Here is a 15,677-nt window from a genome sequence, read left to right on the forward strand (position 1 = left end):
TTCTGTTTAAAAATGTTCTGATTAGTTGAGCCTCGTTCGAAGCCGTTGTAAATTTGTTAATTTGAAGTGCAGCGGTAAAAAAAAATAACATAAAAATAATTTTCACACACACATTTTCTCGCCCTCCACAAACGTAAACATTATTTAAGGACGTATGTGGTGCGTGGTGAAGGTATAATTGATATTTAAAAAATATAATTAACATTTAGTGCTGTAATGATTAAAGTCCTCATTTTGACTGCGGATAAAAACAAGATTGGCAAATGGGCATAACATTTAAAAAAAATTGTTTAAATAGAAACACTGTATGAAAAACGACTCTTATGTTTTACTGGGAGCCGAACGTCTCGAAAGCTGATTGGCCAGTGAGAGACTCGCCCTCTTGACTGTCCCATTTATGAACAACAGGGGCGCCGCTTAATTTGAATTTATTATATATATTTTTTATAATGAGCCGGTAAACGTACCTTTACAATTGTGAATAAAATAGTAAATCACTAGTATCTATTTTTATTAGAAAAATGTTGTTATGAAATGTAACAGCTCAACACATTTCGCCTGTCATGAACTCCCCCCCCTGTCCCGGAAGTGGTAGTTATCCTCCATCCATGTGATGTCGTCTGTGATCTTGGAGAGTACAAGTAAGTATTATAATACTACTTAGCGCTTTAGTTCCTCAGCAGGAGGATACATATAGTTTTTTTTTATTTTTTAATACATATATATGAAATCTCTCCTTCCCCTGTACGCCCAGAGATTAAACATGCTACGAGCGAGATCTGTCATCTGTCAGTCTTGGAAGGGGTATGTATGCGATTGCACATGGACTTACACATGACTTTCACTCTTCTGATGCCTATTTGAGATGTGTCACCTCCTCGTGCATTGAAAAATAATAATAGTATGCTTGTGCATTATCATGTGATGTGTGTATAAGCGCTGGAAGTTTGCACTTAACGTGCTGTTTGGCAGGCAGACGGTGTTATGTAATGGCTCAAGAAACTTGTCCTCCCACTGTTAGGTTGCTGAGATCTGTTTACACAAGTGCCTCTCATTGTTTTTACTGTAGCTCAAGCTATTCATAAGCATAATACACATACAGAAAGACTGTACAAAGGAAACATTGCAACATTGAACCATTTCTTTACTATCACTTTTATCAATAACATCCTTGCTGAATTAAATGTATTAATTTCTTTCTTTTTTTAAAGAATGAAAGAAAATTACTGACCCCAAACTTTTGAACGGTAGTGTATATTGTTACAAAAGATTTCTATTTAAAATAGCTGTTCTTTTTAAACTTTTTATTCATCAAAGAATAAAGAAATGTTATCAAAGAAATATTCACAGGTTGTAAAAAAATATTAAGCAGCACAACTGTTTCAATGATTATTATATAAATAGAATTAGATTAGATAAATCATTAGAATGATTTCTGAAGGATCATGTGACACTGAAGTAATGATGCTGAAAAAACAGAAATCACTTATATTTTAAATAATAGAAAACCATTATTTTAAATTGTACTAATATTTCACAATATTACTGTTTTTACTCTATTTTGATCTAATAAATGCAGCCTTGATGAGCATAAGAGACTTCTTTCGAAAACATTAAAAATAGTAATGTTTCCAAACTTTGACTGGAACTATATACTTATAAATTAGTAATGCATTCATATTTTTTTGGTTTATTTCAACAAGGGTTTTAATGCGTTTTTAACGTAGTGATATTATTTTTAATTATATTTATTATTTGAATAAATAAGCAGCTGTCTTTCAGCTGGATGCATTAAAAACTAAAGTGACCCAATTGTCTCCTGTTATGGATTTACAACAAGTTATACTTGCAGCCATTCTGTCTAGATGACTTTATATAAGTTACTGATTGAGAGGCTTGTGTTTTGCGTGACTAAACGAGACTAGAGAAAAAGCCCACAGGTTCATAGAGAAGTGTTGAAGACTCAGTAACAGCAAGCTTGTTTCTCTGCAGGTTCAAGACCTTCTCGTGTGCAGCTGTGGAGGTGAAGAACGAGCCTGTGCTCGGCTTTAAAGAGGGCAGTAAAGAGAGATCAGAGCTGGAGAAGGTGAAACACACACACACACACACATCTCACACACCGATGTCCTGATACACTGAAGCTGCGTATCTGATTGACCGTCTCTGTTTTACTTTGATCATCAGGCGTTACAAAACCTGAAGGGAAAGACAGAAGAGATTCCATGTGTGATTGGAAATGAAGAAGTGTGGACCAAAGATATCAGATACCAGCTGTCCGTGAGTTAATCATTTCTCTGGTTTGTGTATGAACATGTGATCTGTAGCTCTTTTACAGTGAAATAGTCGTCGATACCTCTGGAGTTCATCACAGCATGACATATTATGTTTATTATTAATATTGTGCACAACATTGTAAACGCTCTTGTAGAAGAGATTCTTAATCTCAATGTGCTTCTTTTCCTGGTAAAAAAATAAAGGTTATAACAACATACATTTAACGTCCAATTATTATTATTATTTTATTTTCTGTTGCACTTGAAATAAAATAATTTCAAGTTAAGTTAATATTTAAAATCCATTTATTATTTATTATATTTATTTCTATGTTGTACTTTAAATAAACATCTCTCTCTGCCACTATACAATCACTGGCCAGTTTTTACAATGGCTTTTCTCACAATTTATATAATTATGTTACATTGATGTTCATACATGTGTATATATATATATATAATATATATATTGAGTTATTGTTCTGTTAAATCATGTTCAGTGTGATATTAGTTTAGTTAGTGATATTATATTAATTAGTTATTTTTTTCTTCATAGCCCTTCAACCACTCTCACAAAGTGTCCAAGTTCTGCTACGCTGATAAGGTACCGTATGTTTTTAGTGTAAATTATAACGTCAAAATGGGGAAATAAATCTGCAAATGTATCTGAGAGATTTTATTGAACTCCACAGTATAATGAAACCATTTCACAGGTTTTATTTTGCATCATGATTTGGTGTATTTTGTGTCTTTAGGAGCTGTTAAATAAAGCCATTGAGGCGTCAGTAGCGGCTCGGAGGGAATGGGATCTTAAACCGGTTGCAGATCGAGCACAGATCTTCTTCAAAGCTGCTGACATCATCAGTGGACCCGAGAGAGCAGACGTCCTGGCCAAGACCATGATAGGACAGGTGCGTCTTCACAAACATTTAGAAACCCCTCGATCTGAGAGCTTTGCACACTTGGAGGCTGTTTCTGCTTCATCACGTGTTGTCTGATGTTAACTAGTGTGTTACACATGGGATTATGTTTGCTGGCTTCCCATTAAAGGGTTTGTTCATCCAAAAATGAAAATTCGGTCAGTAATTACTCTCCCTCATGTTGTTCAACCTCATTAGACTTTCGTTCATCTTCGGAACACAAATGAAGATATTTTTTATTAAATCTGAGAGCTGTCTCACTCCTTCACTCCTGGATCACTCCTTCATATTGGCCGATGCTGGTCACATGTGTGATGCTGGCCAATAGTGAGCCTGAAGCGCTCAGAAGCGCTGCGCTGTGACACTATGTGAACTCACTCAGAGGCCCACACTGAAGAAAATCAATAGTTGAATAAAGTCGTTATTTTAGTTTTTTTTGCACACAAAATGTATTCTCGTCGCTTGATAAACTTGACACCGTGTCCACACTAGACGCGACTGCGAGATGCGTAAAGATCAATCAAAACCCACAGCCAATCAGAACAGCGTGTGGGCGGAGTCTCACGTCAAGTGCACAGCCAACCAGAACAGCGTGTGGGCGGAGTCTCGTGGCGAGTGCACGGCACCAGAGAGTAATCTTGACGGCAATCGCAAGAAAATGGATAAGTAGCTACATAATCAAATTCACAAATATTACACCATTTAAACATTATTCAAATACATAGGCTACTGAGTTACTAAAACAATCTGTCAAATAATACACTTGTTTGTTCACAGTTTGAACGTTCTTGTTTCCATTTGTTTAATTTCAAGATCTGAGGTGAATTATCCAGTGTTGCTTTTACAGCTACAAAGCTGGAGCACTAAATGATATTCAAAGTCACATGACACGCTTTTAACATTAAATAAAGCACATAAACAGCGCCTGAGATTATCAGTGCCACACTTTGTGTTTGTTGTTCCAGCGCAACGCCGCAGAAAAATAGAAACCGTTTCTAAAATATAATCGTCGCGTGTCGCTGTCGCGGCTGGTTAGGACAACAACTCTGATTAACATGGAAAATAGCCTTTTATCGCGTGTCGCGGCATCACGTGTAGTTAGGACATGGTGTGAACCACTGTAGTCACTTGCACTATTTTAAACATTGTCTTTACTAACTTTCTGGGCCGGCAAGTTTCAATTACAATAGAAGCCTATGGAGGAGTGAGACAGCGCTCAGATTTAATCACTAATATCTTCATTTGTATTCTGAAGATGAAGGAAAGTCTCACGGGGTTGAACAACATGAGGGAGAGTCATTACTGACAGGGTTTTAATCTTAGAGAATCCGTTCCTGATGTCCTCTGCTCCGTGTCTCAGGGTAAGACTGTGGTCCAGGCTGAGATTGACGCTGCTGCAGAACTCATTGACTTCTTCAGGTTCAATGCCAAACATGCGATCGAGCTGGAACACCAGCAGCCGTTGGACAGCGATGGAAGTACCAACACAATGCTGTACCGCGGATTGGAGGTGCGCTCCCTACTGTGCCGTTTCCTAGATAATCAGATAATTACGTAACAGATTTATTTGCACAAGTCATGATTGGGTATTGACTTGAATTTGAATTGTTTCAGGGATTTGTTGCTGCTGTTGCACCATTCAACTTCACAGCGATTGGTGGAAACCTTGCCGGCACCCCTGCCATCATGGTGAGATGTCAAGATTATTTATACAGTATAGCGCTTTATACAATACAGATTGTTTCGAAGGAGCTTCATAGACTGATAACATGAAAATAATAGTGTTAATGTTGCAAAGTTCTTTAAATTATGAAACAAATTAAATTTCAAGCAGCTCTAAAAAGACAATAGTATATTCAGCTCAGTTTTGTTTCAGTTCAATAACAGAGAAAAGCTCATCAATTATGAAACAAGTTCAATTCTGCTATAAGCAGCTCTGCAGAAGACATTACTGTCGGTCATTATCCAGCTTTGTTCTCATCTGATGATGTGTCAGTGCAGTCAAATTGATAATATTACTGAAAATTAATAAATTTGCAGTGACATGCACTGACACTTGAGCGTTTTGGATCATTTCTAACGCTGACTTCGTCACAAATCTGCGTTCAGGGTAACGTGGTGTTGTGGAAACCCAGTGACACGGCCATGTCCGCCAGCTACGCCGTCTATAAGATCCTGAGAGAGTCTGGACTGCCACCCAACATCATCCAGTTTGTCCCGGCTGACGGTCCGGTGTTTGGAGACACCATCACGTCCTCTGAGCACCTGGCTGGCATTAACTTCACTGGCAGTGTCCCGTACGTCTCTTTCTATCCTGGTTGACTCGGTCATACTGTATGCAATGTGATTGCGTTACTCTTATCTTTAGTGTAACATTCTGTCTGGGTTAAGTTTTGTCAGACTGCAGGTGTTGCAGTGCAAAGGGAAAGTTTTAAGTTTTTTTGCATGGTTGAAACCTAAAATCTGTAGGATTTTAACTTTAAAACTGTTCAAAAGCTTGTGTTATTGTAAGATTTGAATGTTTTTCTGCTCAACAAAGCTGCATTTATTTGATCAAAAATACAGTAAAAACTGTTATATAGTGAAATATTATTTTAATTTAAAATAACTGTTTTCTATTTGAATATATTTTAAAATGTAATTTATTCAAAATTGTCAGCATCATTACTCCAGTCTTCAGTGTGAAGGGTCACATGACCCTTCAGAAATCACTCTAATGTGATGATTTGATGCTCAAGAAACATTTCTGATTATTATCAATGTTGAAAATAGTTGATGGAAACCATTATATTTTTTTTCCCAGGATTCTTTGATGAATAGAAAGTTTAAAAAACAGTATTTATTTAAAAGAAAAATCTTTTGCAACATTATAAATGTCTTTACTGTCATTTTTGATCAATTTAATGCATCCTTGCAGAATAACATTCATTTATTTACTTTTGAACAGTTGTGTAATGAACTTGACGACACAAATAGGACTTGCTATTGAAAACCCTTTAAGATGTATATGATTTTCCGAGACGTAGACCAAGCCTAGTTAAAAATGTCCTGATTTTTATATTGCTCCAATCTGACTTTCCTGTATCCTCTCCAGAACCTTTAAACGGTTGTGGAAGCAGGTCGCCCAGAATCTGGATATCTACAGGAATTTCCCTCGGGTCGGTGGAGGTTTGTGTTTTCCGTTGCATTGAGAATTCAATTGACCGTTCGCAAAGACCCGCCCCCCTTAGTTACTGTCGCTATGTCCGACAAGCTACGCCGCTCTCACACACACACAGACACCATGTTCTCACGCAGTGAAAAACACATCGTGGAGCAGAGAGGAGACTGACAACACACTGACAGACAGGACAGACCAGGTTACTTTTCGGTTACTTTTGATATTAAACAAAGTCTCACCTTTCAAATTTGGTCATTTTTAAAAAGAAATTTAACAATAAATACCGTTTTGTGGCTCTTTAATGTGTCGTGACAGATCGCTGTAGAGTCTCAGTTAAAGCTGCTCGTGAACCGATCATCTCTTCCTTCTAGTTCATTTATAGCATCAAATAAACATGAATGAACATCAGAAGGAATGTTGTTTTAACCGCGGAAAGGCGTCAGTACACTCCGCTTCTCAAGTTCAAATCCTCCCATGTTAATCTTCTAACTCTCCTGACTGCTTTGTCGGACAAAATGGCGGATGGCGAAGTATGATTGGTCAGATCACCTGTCAATCAAGCTCCCTGCGAAGGGTCAATTGGAATGATGTGTAAGATTTAAAATTCTAAAATCTGAATATTTTTTAATTTCCTGTTTCTCGTGTGTGTTTCAGAATGCGGTGGCAAGAACTTCCACTTTGTGCACAAGTCCGCAGACGTTGACAGTGTGGTGACCGGCACCATCCGCTCCGCGTTTGAGTACGGAGGACAGAAGTGTTCGGCCTGCTCCAGGATGTACGTGCCAGACTCACTGTGGCCTCAGATCAAACAGGGACTCCTGGACATCCACAAACTCATCAAAATGGGAGACGTAAGTAGAAGAGTTTGAGTTTGTTTATTACTGGCGACTGCTGAATTTTCAGCAGATCATGGTTGTATCCCAGCAAGCAATTTTGCGTTTAAAAGCCGTCTAATAGTCGTTTAATAGCTAAATCGTGACTACAGATTGACCATGACATGAAATTAGGGCTATAAGCGATTAATCGCATCCAAAATAAAAGTTTGTGTTTACATAATATATGTGTGTGTATTGTGTATAATTATTTTGTGTATATAAATACACACGCATGCATGTATATATTTGAGAAATATTTGCATTTATATACTGCATATATATTTTTATATTATTTATATTATATATGAATAGAACTATTTTATATATAAATAAATAAAAATCTTAAATATATACATGGATGTGTATGTGTTTATATATACAAATTAATTATACACAATACACACACATGCGATTAATCGTTTTCAGCCCTACATGAAATTACACTTACATCTTGTAGATATTATTGACATTGGTAACATGATGGGATTTCAACCATCATGCGTTGCCTCGCTAAAAACTACAATGAATCAGTTTTGACTATAAGTGGGCTTCAAATAGCATAGAACATGTCAAAGAAATGAAACCAATCACATTGTAATCACTGTTGACTTTACTTACATGATGGAATATCATTTATCTCGCAAGTTATTCTGGCAAAAACGACATGTACCCAATTCAAGGTTATTTTGTCTAGAAGTGTTACTCATAGCCGGACTATCAGGTCTATAGTTAACAGAGACGGTGAAATGACGGCTATTGCTTACTGGGATGTTTTAACTGCTCACTAAACTCCAAAAGTGTTCATGTGACATTTTTCTGTTTTGTCACTTCACAGCCAGTCGAAGATTTCGGCACTTTCCTCTCAGCGGTTATCGATGACAAGGTGCAAACCAGCTTCCTGTTTATCAATTAACAAAGCATGACGTTGTTTTCTTGTCAAAGTATTAAACACAATGTCTTTTATTTCCAAGTCCTTCTCCAGGAACAAGAAATATCTGGAACATGCCAGATCCTCTCCACATCTGAAGATCATCGCTGGAGGAAACTGTGATGATAAAAAAGGATACTTCGTGGATCCCACAATCATTGAAACCACCGACGCACAGGAGAAAATCATGAATGAGGTTTAAAATTTTTGCATTTTTTTGGGCAATTTAAGGCTCAGCGGCTTTGGTTTTCGACCAGGATTGCACTCACACACACACACACACACACACACACACACACACACACACAGGCTCAGGACGGTGAATGGGTGGACTTTGGTTTGTTTAGATAAAACGATCTCTTCCATTTAACCTCATTTAACGCTTCTCTTCACAAACGGATGGTCTCGGCTGATCCAGTTACCACCCACTGTCCCCCGGATCTAGATATCGAGAGCTGCAAACTATGGAGAATATGGAAAAAAATTATGTCTTTGAACATTCAAGCATGCAAACATTTTCTAGTAGAGCCCAAAAACTAAATCAAGACTTTGAAAATGGACATAATAGGTCGTCTTTAATTTACTTGATGGAAAATTAGTAATGTTTTTAAATGTTTGAAAAGTGAAATATAAGAGGAAGTCAAAAACATCTCATATATTAATTCTTTGCTTTTTCAGGAGATCTTTGGGCCCATCCTCACAGTTTACGTTTACCCCGAATCTGACTACAAGAAGGTCCTGCACTTAATAGACAACACTTCTCCGTACGCCCTGACCGGAGCCGTCTTTGCCCAAGACAAGTGAGTGCCGCGACATGTCATTTAAATCCATTAAGCAACCCAGATCAGCACATTCCCAGCTTTTCAACAAAACGCCAGACACTCATATCTCTGCACTAGACTTGTGTCTTTAACATACATTTATAATGTAATTGCTTGTTTTAGGGCTGTTATTGATGAGGCAGGAAAGATCTTGAGAAACGCTGCTGGAAACTATTACATCAATGACAAATCTACAGGATCCATTGTGGCCCAGCAGCCATTTGGTGGCGCCAGAGCATCAGGTAAAACCAAATATCATTGACCGACTGAAGGAATGATCCAGATTCAATCAAGTTAATCTCTGGAGACTGAATCATTGGCATCATTTTAAGTAAAAAATAATTGAGTTCTCCATCAAAAACCTAAAATCCATAGGACCAGGCAATATGCATCAAAAACGCACTCTTTAAAAACTACCGGTATAGCCAAAAGCACATTTTACACATTGGCATTAGACTATTGTGATTAAAATCCCTTACTGCCCTTATCTGTGCAAATGTATATGCAGAATTTCAACTTCAATGTCATAACTACAGGAGCTTGTTTCACCCACAGAAAAAAAAAGGTAATTGTGACTTTTTATCTCAAACTATTTGACTATTTTTCTCACAATTGCAAGTTTACAACTCTCAATTACAAAGAGTTATAAAGTCAAAATTGTGAGATTTATACTCGCAGTTGCAAAAAAAATAATAATAATAATTCAGAAGTAAGATAAATAAGTAGCAATTACCTTTTTTATTTTTTATTCTTTGGCGGAAACAAGCTACCACATAACCACTTATTCCAAGTAAACCCAACTTTTGCACTATACATATAATGATACCAGAAAGGAATTACATCCGTATTGCTTAACTAGTTAATTCAGCTTGAAATTTGAGTAGTTCAAACTCAAATAATAAACAGGTTTTTGCTGAATAATTATATACAGGTGAAACCCGAAAAATATGAATATTGTGCAAAAGTGCATTTATTTCAATAATTCAACTTAAAAGGTGAAACTAATATATTATATAGACTTATTACATGCAAAGTGAGATATTTCAAGCCTTTATTTGTTATAATTCTGATGATTATGGCTTACAGCTTATGAAAACCCCAAATTCAAAATTAGAGTATTGTGAAAAGGTTTTCATAAGCTGTAATCCATAATCATCAAAATTATAACAGATAAAGGCTTGAAATAGCTCACTTTGCATGTAATGAGTCTATATAATATATTAGTTTTACCTTTTAAGCTGAATTATTGAAATAAATGCACTTTTGCACCATATTCAAATTTTTCCAGTTCCACCTGTAAAGTTCACATCTCATGTTTTTTTATGATGTTTTCAGGCACCAACGACAAGCCCGGTGGCCCACACTACGTCCTCCGATGGACGTCCCCACAGGTTGTCAAGCAGACCTACGTGCCACTTACAGAATGGAAATATCCCTACATGGGCTAAGAGATCATGACCGTACCGCCCTGAACCCTGAATCCCTCCATCAAGACTCGTAAAGCAATCAAACCCATTCTTAATCGTCCCATCATGCACAGCTGAAAACACAGTTGAGAGGGCTGTTAGACTGTTAGAACTAAACTAAACTAAACGCCCTCTGCTGGTGAACTTTCAACATGCTAACCACCAGAAACCAGCTAGTGTGAATGTACTCAAGAAACTTGCTGCCTCTGGTGTCCGTCCAGACTTCAAACATCACTGCATTGTTAATATGAAGAGATACTCAATTCAAACAAACCTGGGAAATGCACTGACACGTTTTCACTTTAATCTGTCATCATTTCACTATGTGATTTTTCTTTCAAAATTCGCTTTTTCCATGTAATTTGTATTGTTACATTTACACTGATGCGATCTTCCATTTGAAATTTTAACTATAATAATTATTTGTGCTGTTATCTGTAGCATTCTAATATCATTTACATGTAAGTGTGAAGGCAAATAATGTTTTCATTTTTGTGAAAATGACCACGCCAGCAAGGTATTAACCTGGTCAAAATATCTGAAAACTTACTGTGCCTCAATAAACACATGGTGTGGATGATGGATTTATGTGTTATTTTGCATATTATAAACTTCAGAATAAGACTTCCAGGGCACTTAATACAGAGACTATCTGCTATATTTCCTATTCAGACCTTAAATGTTCAAGCAGTGTTCGATCACTGTATAGACCAAAGATTTATGACTCTTTCACGACTTATAAAATAAGGCTTGAGTTCAGATATTTACCTCTAACAAGTCTTAAAGAACGTATCATGTGTAGACTTCCAAACTACCAGACACAAATATGATTTAAAAGCGCCAAATGGCCAGTGTTATTTTAATAATATGTGACTCTGGACCACAAAACCAGTCACATGGGTCAATTTTTTTAAATTGACATGTATACATCATATGAAAGCTGAATAAATACGCTTTCCATTGATGTGTGGTTTGTTAGGATAGGACAATATTCGGTCGAGATACAACTATAGAAAATCTGGAATCTGAGGAGCAAAAAAATCGAAACATTGAGAAAATCTCCTTTAAAGTTGTGCATTTATGTTCACGATTGTGCTGCATTCACTCACAAAAATACATGTTTTATATATTTACGGTAGGAAATTTACTAAATATCTTCATGGAACATGATCTTAATATCCTAATGATTTTTGGCATAAAAGAAAAATGGATAATTTTGACCCGTACAATGTATAGTTGGCTTTTGCCACAGATATACCCGTGCGGCTCCAGACTGGGTTTGTGGTCCAGGGTCACATATTTTTATACTTTATTATAATACTTGATTAATATTTTGCATATTGTAAGTCCTCTTTATATGGACATGGTTCTCAGACACACTTTGTGTTTTATGACCTGAATGCACAAGAAGCAAAAGAACTGCTGAGAATGATTCCTTGTTATCAAGTTACACTTCTATAAAAGTTGCCTGTGCTTTTCTTTATTTGTGTCAATCAACCACCAAGCAAAGCAAGCGTTTTATTTGTGCTGGGTCACCTCTGGTCTCTGGCTCCCACAGTAACACATTCTTATATGACTCCCATCAAAGGAGTGGGACACACTTCAGACAAGCGCTTTATGGAGATATGGCTGTGGAGACACACTTCTTTACTCAATAAAAGCAAGAGGACTGTATATGTGAGGGCCTGAGAACGCAGTCTCTTTCCTCTCTCATGCAGGCCGTTCCTCTTTCAGCACTTCATGACGAGAAAACACGACAGGAGATTGAAGCATGCCGTTTCCAGAACCTGAGAAATGGGGGATTTCTCATTACAGGCATTAATTTGCATTAGAATGTTTTATTATTTAAGCTTTGTTGAATAAGTGTGTGTGTGTGTGTGTGTGTGTGTGTGTGTGTGTGTGTGTGTGTGTGTGTGTGTGTGTGTGTGTGTGTGTGTGTGTGTGTGTGTGTGTGTGTGTGTCTCTAAAAAATGCTGGGTTGTTTCAACCCAATTTTGGGTCAAATATGGACAAACCCAGCCGTTGGGTTAAAAATGTAATTTAAAAATGTAACCCAACGGCTGGGTTTGTCCATATTTGACCCAAAATTGGGTTGAAACAACCCAGCATTTTTTAGAGAGAGAGAGAGAGAGAGAGAGAGAGAGAGAGTGAGAGAGAGTGTGTGTGTGGTGTGTGTGTGTGTGTGTGTGTGTGTGTGTGTGTGTGTGTGTGTGTGTGTGTGTGTGTGTGTGTGTGTGTGTGTGTGTGTGTGTGTGTGTGTGTGTGTGTGTGTGTGTCTCTAAAAAATGCTGGGTTGTTTCAACCCAATTTTGGGTCAAATATGGACAAACCCAGCCGTTGGGTTAAAAATGTAATTTAAAAATGTAACCCAACGGCTGGGTTTGTCCATATTTGACCCAAAATTGGGTTGAAACAACCCAGCATTTTTTAGAGAGAGAGAGAGAGAGAGAGAGAGAGAGAGAGAGAGAGAGTGTGTGTGTGTGGTGTGTGTGTGTGTGTGTGTGTGTGTGTGTGTGTGTGATTTGCTCTTCAGGACTCTAACATACATTGTCAGAGAGCTTTTAAACATTGCATATTCAATAAACCAGGTACAAACTTATGTGGAGAACAAGTGTATTTAGTATTTATGTTTTATATATTATGAAATACACTCTAAAAAAAATGCTGGGTTGTTTCAACCCATGTTTGGGTCAAATATGGACAAACCCAACCATTGGGTTTAAAAATGTCATTTAAAAATCAAAACCAACGGTTGGGTTTGGGGAGTTTTTGAAACAACCCAGTATTTTTTAGTGTATCTGGTTAAAAAAATAAAAATAAAGTTATGACACAAAAAAAAATGAAAACCCTTAAAAATAAAATGTGTAATTTTAGTTTATTTTTTTCTATCGAACTCAACATGAGACAATTTTACACACTCCATCAATATGACAGATTTAACACCTCTAACGGTTACAAATCTCATTAAAAAGATTATTTCAGCAGAAACATACAGAGGTGACAGCCCTCTTTTACAATATGTAAATGAAGTTAATCTCCACACGGGTGAAGTAAAGCGATAGACAGATACACGTGCTCTCAGGTTCAGGCATGGGGTAGACTGGTACATTCTAGCGTCATGGCAGCTGCTGCCTACATCAACATTTTATAAAAACAATGTTTTACTTAGATAGAGAAAACAGTACATTCTCTATGTTATCTTCGATGTGTCTTCATAAGGATGCTATGAAAGAAGATCACCAGGGTCTCCAAAGCGCGCGCTCTCCCGTGATCTGACAGCTGTCTTTACGCGCAGGCGCACTGACAGATTTGTGTTGCTGGGTTCTGTCAAAGTGTCCCTTTAAAGCTGGTTTGGTGTTCTGTTGCTGGTTGTGAAGCGACAGGAATCGCGCAGTCTCCTCTATGCACCTGGAGAAGCCGTCCGCGTAGCTCTGCGCATGCGCGTCTGCGTTTGGAGACGCTGTCAGTGGCCATGTGCTGTTCTTCAGGTAAATGACAGCCATTTCCAGGACATCAGCCTTCTCTAGTTTAGAACAGGGCTGGCTGGCTTTTATCTCGGTTTTTAGAAGAACTTTAAGCTGTTCAATGCATCTGTTGATACGATCCCTGCGCATCTTCTCCACCACTGGTTTCCTCAACTGGGGGAAAAAAAGTTAAAAGTTTGGTTAGACCACTGATTGTAAGTAAACACTCTTGTGAAAAGCATTCATTTGGAATGGCAATTAATTCCGAAAAAGGTAAATAGCCTACTTACTTTAGTTTTATCACCGCCAGTCTGAGTCACTTTGCAAACACTTGGAGTCATTCTTGCTGCAGTTTGTGTTGTCTGTCACTTGGTCGTGTGTGTGCGCGTTTCTTCTGGTAAACAGTCCCGTTATATACGCGCCTCTCCTGCGTGTCTTATGTTTCCCACACTTTTGAGCCAATCAGAGAATGGCTGAAGGTTCAATGGAAAAAGTTTAAATTAGCCTGATCCTCCTTTGCTGCAAAACAATAGAGCAAAACAGCTGGAGCGTGTGTGTGCGTGTGCGCGCGCACGCGCACGCGGTAAATGGAAAGCGAGAAATTGCGGAGTGCACGAGCCTTTGACAGAGTGCTTGGCTGTTCCGGCGGGAAAGTAGATGATCAATGCCGTGAATAGAGATTATGAGAACTTTCAAATGCTTCCCGCTCAAAATCTCCTTCAGAAAAGATCCTGAACAATTATTTGAAATCCTAACAATGAGTAGATCTTTAGCACTTAATTAACACACACACACACACACACACACACACACACACAAACACACACACACACATTATAGCTATATATATATATATATATATATAGCCTATATGTATATACCGTATATAGCATATGTGTGTGTGTGTGTATATGTATATGTATACATTCATACATACATACATACACACAATAAAGATATGCATGTAATAGCATGTAGTATGTAGCCTACATACATTATTCTTAAGATATGCAAAACAACAAAACAGATAGTTTTAATTTTCGGCTATGTGTTGGAATGTCTTTTTATATAAAAGTTGGCTAAACATATATTTTTATTTTTCAGATTTCAAATAATTTTACAGGTTAACAATGACCAAATAATGTTTAGCCATTCAGTGTGTATTTGTTTTAGTGTGTTGTATATGTATGTTTTATGCTGTGTTGACAAGTGTATATATTGTGAGTGCCTTAAAGGGATAGTTCACCCAAAAAATGACAGTTCTGTCATCATTTACTCACCCTCAAGTTGTTCCAAACCTGTGTGAATTTCTTTCTTCTGTTGAACACAAAAGAAGATATTTTGAAGAATGTTGGTAATCAGACAGTTGACGATAGCCATTGACTTCCATAGTATGGAAAAAAATGGCAAAAAATGGACTATGGAAGTCAATGGCTACCGTCAACTGTCTGATTATTACCAACATTCTTTAAAATATATTATTTTGTGTTCAACATAAGAAAGAAATTCATAGAGGTTTGGAACAACTTGAGGTGAATAAATGATGACAAAATTTCCTTTTTTGGATGAACTATCCCTTTAATGTCAGCTATGCATATTTATATTATTTATTTCACTGCATCACCTTATTTAAGATCAAGAAGTGAGGACGGTTAAGTGTGCCCCTTTAGGATGAATTATTCTGTTAATCATTGCTCAATATATCCGCAGGAGGGCTGGTCGCCTCATTGAGAGAGCATTACTAATGCGGGGGGGAGTGCGGCACACTTC

At 37.4% G+C, this 15,677-nt stretch overlaps 2 protein-coding genes across 3 annotated transcripts in view; one reads left to right on the forward strand and one right to left on the reverse strand.

The window, feature by feature from the left end:
- The first annotated feature begins 566 nt into the window (after positions 1 to 566).
- Positions 567 to 11,027, forward strand: aldh4a1 (aldehyde dehydrogenase 4 family, member A1). 2 transcript variants are annotated; one of them, XM_079597479.1, is made up of 16 exons: positions 567 to 641; positions 755 to 804; positions 1,993 to 2,086; positions 2,185 to 2,277; positions 2,830 to 2,877; positions 3,029 to 3,184; positions 4,554 to 4,703; positions 4,808 to 4,882; positions 5,303 to 5,490; positions 6,288 to 6,361; positions 7,008 to 7,204; positions 8,064 to 8,111; positions 8,200 to 8,352; positions 8,835 to 8,956; positions 9,101 to 9,219; positions 10,313 to 11,027. In XM_079597479.1, the coding sequence occupies exons 2-16, from the start codon at positions 764 to 766 to the stop codon at positions 10,423 to 10,425; spliced, it is 1,671 nt and encodes a 556-aa protein (XP_079453605.1). In that variant the 5' UTR covers positions 567 to 641; positions 755 to 763; the 3' UTR covers positions 10,426 to 11,027. The 2 variants fall into 2 exon arrangements, with proteins under 2 accessions (XP_079453605.1, XP_079453604.1); XM_079597478.1 differs by lacking the exon at positions 567 to 641 and having other exon boundaries at positions 653 to 804.
- A 2,273-nt stretch (positions 11,028 to 13,300) lies between these two features.
- Positions 13,301 to 15,677, reverse strand: part of her2 (hairy-related 2) — a 15,676-nt gene continuing 13,299 nt past the window's right edge. Inside the window, exons 2-3 of the mRNA XM_079597139.1 lie at positions 14,198 to 14,380; positions 13,301 to 14,081 (exon numbers count right to left, since the gene is read on the reverse strand). Of these exons, the coding sequence (XP_079453265.1) occupies positions 13,680 to 14,081; positions 14,198 to 14,248 (453 nt within the window). The 5' untranslated portion in view covers positions 14,249 to 14,380 and the 3' untranslated portion in view covers positions 13,301 to 13,679. The remainder of the gene's footprint in view (positions 14,082 to 14,197; positions 14,381 to 15,677) is intronic.

The sequence above is a fragment of the Phoxinus phoxinus genome (assembly GCF_949152265.1).
Source record: "Phoxinus phoxinus genome assembly, chromosome: 22".
Lineage (NCBI taxonomy): Eukaryota > Metazoa > Chordata > Actinopteri > Cypriniformes > Leuciscidae > Phoxinus > Phoxinus phoxinus.